The 7,856-nt window shown below is 29.3% G+C and overlaps 1 protein-coding gene across 1 annotated transcript in view; it reads left to right on the top strand.

Moving 5' to 3' along the window:
- LOC106460930 (xaa-Pro aminopeptidase 1-like) overlaps nucleotides 1–7,856 on the top strand; it is a 60,781-nt gene that overhangs the window by 2,150 nt on the left and 50,775 nt on the right. Inside the window, exons 2-4 of the mRNA XM_013920686.2 lie at nucleotides 1,832–1,895; nucleotides 3,483–3,587; nucleotides 5,372–5,412. Of these exons, the coding sequence (XP_013776140.1) occupies nucleotides 1,832–1,895; nucleotides 3,483–3,587; nucleotides 5,372–5,412 (210 nt within the window). The remainder of the gene's footprint in view (nucleotides 1–1,831; nucleotides 1,896–3,482; nucleotides 3,588–5,371; nucleotides 5,413–7,856) is intronic.

The following is a 7,856-nucleotide window of genomic DNA, read 5'->3' as shown; positions in this document are numbered from 1 at the left end:
TGTACCTAGTGCCACTTCTTTCTCTTCAACCAAGATTTCAATGAGGTTGGTTATGTCTTTAGTCTGCTTGAAATTTCATTTTTTTTACAGCTTAGTTACTAAGGTTGATAAATTATAGTGGAATTCTATGGTATTGATATAGTAATTTATGATTTTTTAGTGTGTGTGTGTGTATATATATATATAAAATCTAAAAAAAATATTTTGATTCATATCCTCCATGTGCAAAATTTTTATAGGCTTAGCAACCTACTTCAGGCAGCAACCGAGTACAAAGGTCGTAACTAGAAGAGATAATTGTTTGCTTTACTTCTTCATTTACTGTTCTATGTTTTAGAAAAAATAACTTTAAGAACTTATTTCAAAATAGCAATAATCTGTATACATATATAATGTATAATAATTGAAATGTGACTGTATTTTACAAAATACTAGTCGACTAAAACACAGCCAAGACAAGTTACTTTGTATAGACCAAAGGTCAGTTTTATGTTATTTGATACAGTAACATGACTGCACATGAGCTACATCATTGTAACTTCTGTATTGTTAGTCAGGCATAGCTGAAAGGTCAGTATAATAAATATTTATAAATATATAATGTTATGAGATTTAAGCTATTTAGTATAAACATTTATGTTTTCGTTTTATAATTTGTGTTCATTCTAGAATGAAAGAGGCATAATTTATATTTATTTCCTAATTTTTGATGGTGATTGTGAGATCGGTCAAATTTACCGAACCCGTACATAGATTAATTACTGAAAATAACAGATAAAATATTAACTTTTTTCTTAAGAAACATTTGATAACTATCTCAACATTATAAAGATTTTGCATGTGAAATTTCAAAATTTTCTGATGTATAAAAGTATTTTTAATCTTAAAATGAATATTACTTTGCATGATAAATAGGTAACATGTGAAAAGAAAAAATAGACATGAGAAAAACATTGCTTTACAAACCTTAAGACTTTATATAAAAAAAAATTATATTTTGTATATGAAAGCATTGTAATGTTTACTGATAATTTGCCAAATTTTGTTAACGTTCGCTTCCTAATTTAAAAGTTTGAAACAAGCACAAAATGATTACGAGGTCTGTCCCTGGAACAGAGCTCGTGCTGAAAGAGTTAACTACTGGCTACCAATTTGATTAGCACCTAATGTTTTTCACTATCCTTTGTTTATTCACCTTCTATTGTGAAGTATCAAACATGGTATGCATTAATTTAAGAAGAATTAAGTTAGTCTGTTTAGAAAGAAAGCTTAAAGAAAAATGTTTCAGTTACAACTATCTGTAAGTTGTACAAGAAGCTGGGATCACCATTGTATTTTCTGGTGGTGAAATAAATAATGAAGATGATTCTACTTTATCTGTCAGTTACCAAAGAAAAACTCTGATATCTGTTCCATGGTTTGTGGATGCAGGAAATGTTAATTATGATAATTTATAACAATCCAGAACCAAAACTTAAGGTCTTTTCTATTTAACCTAATTTACATATACCATGATTTAAACTGAGGTAAGCTTTACATTCAGAGAAGTGCAAGTTATTCAGAATTTGCATTGACAAAGGTTTAATTCTTTTACTTCCTTTCCTCTTCAAGAGGAATGACTAGGTTCACTGTCATCACAAAGATGTTTATTCATAGTGATTTTTTTTAAGATATATCAATGTTTGACTGAGATAGCATACCTTCAGATATTGTGTGTGATGCATCATTTTTTATAATATTTAAAAATTTAATAGGAATTTAATTTAACTTCATTGAGTCTTGATTCTCATTTAGTTTGTGGCTCATTCAATTTACTTATTTATTTATTTAGAGTGAATATATAGCACCCTGTGATCAAAGAAGAGTATTTGTCTCTGGCTTCACAGGCAGTTCAGGTAGGTAGATCCAACTGCATACCAAACATCAAGTAGGCATTGTCTTTATGGGGGGGAACCTTTGGTGGCTTATTGGTAAGCTGAGCTTATAATGTTAAGATTTGGGGGTTCAGTTCCTGTGGTGGGCCCAGCACAAATAACCAACTTTACAGCTTTATGCTTAACAACAAACAAACAATCCTTTATGGATTGTTTGATAAATCATTTAAATACATATTTTTTCACAGTTAATTTATCATAAATAAAGATCAATATTATATTTTCACATGCTGGACTAGAAATTAACCTTGCATTCCATTTAGACTTTTAATTTTCATAGACATTATTGTACTAATATTGTAGATATTGATTGTCTTGATAGAGTAATGTAACACATCTACCAAACAGTTAATGACTGGAAATTTGTAACACAGTTTGTTGTTATATAGTATTTAGTCTGTTTTGAATTATGTATTTTATTTTTAATTTGTAGAATTTTTTTAACTTTAAAAATTAAGGGAAAGCAAAACATAATACTCTATAGCCACATGATTTAGGAGCAGAAGTCTTGTACACTGTTGATAGTTATTTTCTGGACAAATTAAGAAGTTTTGTAACTTTCTTTCAAATTGCAAATTATGAAAACTAAAAGTTAATAATTTTATAAATTGCCACTTTGCAGTTTATCAAGGTTTGTAGAATTCCAGTAATTACATTTTTAGAGATTTGTTTAAAGTATTGTAAATAGCATGTCAGTTAATCAACAACTAAAGGATTATTGGCTACAGTCCTTATTAATAGATGATAATTAGCTCTGATCACTTTGAAAATGGATAAAGATGAGCAAATGAGCTTTTTAGAATTTTTATTTGCAAAAATAATGAAACTTTAAAACATTAGCTAATGAAATAATGTACATTTCAATCAACAATTGTAGGCGTGTACAATGCATGCTAGTTATGGACCATTAAATAAAAGTAAGGTTTTTTTCTCTTAAATTATTTTTTAGATTAATGAGGCAATGTAATAGTAATTTTCCATAATTTCACTGCCATGATTGTAGAGTTCTTCAACAAATGGGTTGATTTCTGGGTAAATTTGAATGTTGACTTTTGTGTATTTCAGATAGTATTCTGTATTTGCAAATTATTTTGAGAATTAACGACCTTCTGATGATTAAGTAATGAAAATTGAAACTAAAGCATAAAAATTGTATCATCTGCAATTCTACTTACTCATTCAACTCACCACATAAATACTACTACACAACAGTGTCCACAACAAATTAAACAAAATAGGTACTTAATTATCAAATATTCTTTGGGATGTTGGAGGTGCATATATACTAGTTGTTAGGAAAACCAGTTACCAAAGATTGTTATCTTTACTTAATTACTAAACTGTTCTGATTAATCAATAATTGTGTATGATGGCCTGTCAGTTAACTGGCACATTTCTGTGTTTGTTTTTTGTGCATAAGTAGTTGTCACTTTACGTTTTTATCGAAAAGCTGTTATGTGTAGTAATATTCTTTGTAACGCTACAATTTACTGAATATTTTTCTAAATTAATAAAGTAAAAGACTTTTTATTCCACACATTCTTACAGGAGTTGCAGTTGTGACAGAAGAGGCAGCAGCATTATGGACAGATGGGAGGTATTATCTGCAGGCAGAGCACCAGCTTGATCATAACTGGACGTTGATGAAGGATGGTAAATGTTTTTTCTAAATACTTGTTGACTTATATTGTATACTAAAGTACAGACACTTTTTTTTGTTTTGGTAAATTAAGTTTATATATATAAACAAGAAACAAAATGACATATTTACATAAATAATTTCAGGTACCTGAAGTTTTTACAAAAATGTCAAAACAAAATTGATAAGAAATTTTGCAAAACACATGATGTTTCAATCTAATATATCATATGAGGATTCTCACTTTGTACATACCAATAAAATACTGTTTACATATACAGAATCAATTAATCATGTGATATATCAAGTGATTACTTGAGTTTACATAGATAAATGTAAGGATTTCTCCATCTTTGAAAGAGGCATGATAAGGTACATCCATTAAGGAAGAGTATTTGTTCATTGTCCACAAATTACATTTTTTTTTTTGTAAGTACCTCTGAAGCAGTACATTTATGTTTGGATTAAAGGCAGTTTTCAGACAGATCTATGGCAGTTTTTGTAATATTCTTTATATGATACAATTGGAAACTGTCCAGTTTCAACAACAAGAAAAGGAATCAGTCAACTGAAACACATTTTGACATTTTATGCACCTTGCAAGTATATTTTTTTCATTTTTTCCCATAGTCAAGTCCTAGCAGTTGAGGTAGTAGATTGTCAAATCATCTTTTTCATTTGACAGACTCCAGCAGTAGGTGTAAAAGCCTGTTAAGTCATCTTTTTTTCCTTTGTCAGACTCCAGTAGTTGGTGTCGAGACCAGTTCAATCATCTTTTCTCTTTGTCATACTCCAGCAGTTGGTGTCAAAACCTATTCAATTATCTTTTCCCTCTATCAGACTCCAGCAATTGGTGTAAAAGCCTGTTCAATTATCTTGTTCCTTTGTCCAACTCCAGCAGTTAGTGTAAAAGCTTGTTCAATCATCTTGTTCCTTTGTCCAACTCCAGCAGTTAGTGTAAAAGCTTGTTCAATTATCTTTTTCCTTTGTCCAACTCCAGCAGTTGGTATAAAAGCCTGTTCAATCATCTTTTCCATTTGTCAGACTCCAGCAGTTAGTGACCACTGTTGATAGACTCTTATGATGTGTCTTTGAATAGTTGGTCAAAGAAGCAACATTTTATAAAAATATATACATACATTGTATTTTTTGCAAGATTTGTCACTACAATTATACCTATAAAACCATTAAAATGTTCAAAGTCTAAATATTGTAAGTGAATGTACATATAGTGGATAACTTGCATACATAGATTTGGTATTGTACTGTGACTGCAGAGTTTTTGAAACAACAAACTGAGCAGTTTGCCAATGTCACTCCACAGAGAAAGAAAATAACTTCCTATTAAGTCTTAAATTACCAATTATTTTTTTTCAAAACTCTAATTTTTCAATTTCAATATTTGAGCAATGTACTGATGTTGATCCACAGATAAAGAATTTTTGATTGACTCGTAATTTACTTCCTTTTCTTTTGTCGGAAATAAACAGTTTAAGCATGTTGAACTTAAGGAATTAATGTTACAATTTTGCTGTAAAAAAAGGAAAAAGTGAAATGTGTGAATATATCAAAAAATTAAAAGCATTTTAGACACTCAGTGCTAAGCCATTAGCCCTATTGGACTAGTGTGTTATGTCAGCAACTAGTCCAGATGCATTTCTTATCTATTCATTACTAGCAATAATGTCTATCCGTGACCCCACAGCTAAATGTTAGTTAATCACTAAAATTATGTTTTTGAGTTTGCAGTTATTTATATCTAAAAGTTTGAATGTGTTTTATTTACTTCATTTATTAGGACTTCCTGATACACCATCACAAGGGGATTGGTTAAATAAGGTAAACCTTTTAACTATTTGGTATTTGTATATTTTTAATGATTAAACTTGTTTGTACTTGGTTGGATTGTGGTAGGTCTTTTATTAAAATGTGTGACTTCTGTGTTTTTAAGTTTCTTTTTAATAAACTTGTTCAAAGTTACTAAAGATGAATATGAAACCAATTCTGTTATTTGAGTCACAACTTGTTACTGAGTTATACCAGTCTTGGGGAATTCCACCTCACATCAGTAGCCCTGTACAAGTGTAAACCAAAAAAAAAGACTAAGCTTCTTATAGTGGTGAACTGTGTTAATATATGTGTGTTTTTATTTGTATTTTACTCACCACAGTGACACTATATTTAAAGAGGATTTAAAGAATGTATAGCAAGTAATTTTTCAGAGATATTTTGCTTTTCTATATTTTCTTAAAACATGAATGAATTGCTTGTATATAAAGAAAATAAAATGCAATGTAACTCAAAAGTAATTCTAAAATAGTAATCAGGAGGTGTTAAGTGCTGTTACCTACAGTTTATTTATATTAAATGTTTTTCCTGGGATATAGTTACCTAGTAAGAGGCTTATACTTTGAAAATAATGTTTCAATTACAAGGTATAACCACCTTCATTGTTGTCCACTGGGCCTGGCTCTTTTGCATGTGTCATGACCTTTTTTACAGTGTTACATTCAAAATTTAATTAAACAACTTTATTGTCAGTGTATGTCAGTAAACAGGGCATGAAACATAGTTTGTAACTTCTCAATTTCAAAAATAAATAATAGAAAAATTTTCTATCTTCATTTTTCTATGTTACGTGACACATCTGAGCTCCAAATTCTCAACATCAGAAATTTCTAACTTTAATAACAAGCTTCTACAGTTTCACCCAGTTAGAAACACAAATTTTAAATAATTACATGCAAGAATCTAAAATATGAACCTCATATCTTTTTTGATTCTGTCACGGTCTTTTCTGTTTTTATGGTGTCAGGATGAGCCACAAATGTCACATATATAATCTCTTTTTTTTTCCTTCTATATTTCCAGTTAATATCTGAAAACATTGGGATTATAGTATTTTGATTAATATTGTAAATTAATATATTATGATACATTATATTACTTTTTTTATATTTCTATTTTGGTATGCATTTTTATGATACAGAAAAGAAAACACTTATTAGTTAAGTGTAATCTCAGTTAGATTTTCTTATCTTGAAGAAACCAATCTTAAGTTAAAAAAACAAATCATGAATTTTAAGTAAATTGATCAGATAGTTTCAAAGCCTTGCAGTATTAAATGTAATGTAAAAACAAAGAGTTTCTATTTTGCAAAGCATAAACTGTTATATGAAAAGATTAAATTTCTGTTTGATGGTTTTTTCTTACCATGTTTCTTTAAAAATTCATTTATTAGCAAAACCTGTGAAAGATGTAGACAGCACTGCAACTAAAGTAGAAAGTTTTCACTTTTTATGTCAAATTTAAGAGCTTTTATTTATTTAAAATGAAAAATAACAAACTCAAAAGATTCTTGGACAGGATTTTTGGATATATAATGAAATCATTTCAGATTTTAAAAAATGTGCACATGATAACTGTGGGTATTATCTGACGTGTTACTATAGCCAAGAATAAACACTATAACCAAGATTAACCAAACAGATGTCCTGTAAAAATCTACCAAAATGTCTTTGAAATTTTCACCTCATGGAATTAAATGAAGAAAAACCTTTAGACAGATGTTTGCCCACTGGAGTCTGCTCTGGATTTTGATAAAATAGTATTTGGCTGAAAACCAATTAAAAAAGAGCATTGATAATGATCGTATTAAAATTATAGCCTTAGGCTAGCCTTATTGCCTCACATAATACCCATCTATATGTATGCTAGCTTATGACTGATTCCTGACAGGAATTAGTCAATGTTTTTTTGGTCTTTTAATTTCACAAGCTTAAAATTTTGCAAGGCAATGTTGGTAATTTAAGGAACTTGTCAAATTATACTTAAACCTACGAGTAAAAATAAATTCAGTTAATAAAGGAAAAAATATAATATCAGCACAATAGCAAAGTTACTATAACTAAAACACAACATAAAAAGAATTATTGTATTTAAAAATATTGATAACAATCTAAAAGGAAGTCCTAAATGAGATTTGTACATTTCAAAATTTAATAAAACAAAGAGTATATAGTTTTAATTGAATTAAAGAATTTTAGTAATTTTTCTCTAAATCTGTACATTTAACCATTCAGGACTGTCATTATTTCAGCAAGAAGAATATTTCTTTTGAAGTCTGTTAGCCCCATCATGTCGAGGTGGTTAGGGCACTTGACTTGCAATCTGAGGGTCGCGGGTTTGAATCCCCGTACAAGCAAACATGCTTGCTCTTTCAGCCATGGTGGCATTATAATGTGATGGTCAATCCCACTATTTGTTGGTAAAAGAGTAGCTCA

The sequence above is a fragment of the Limulus polyphemus genome, unplaced genomic scaffold (assembly GCF_000517525.1).
Source record: "Limulus polyphemus unplaced genomic scaffold, Limulus_polyphemus-2.1.2 Scaffold865, whole genome shotgun sequence".
Classification (NCBI taxonomy): Eukaryota; Metazoa; Arthropoda; class Merostomata; order Xiphosura; family Limulidae; genus Limulus; species Limulus polyphemus.
This window is presented reverse-complemented; position numbering and strand designations above follow the sequence as displayed.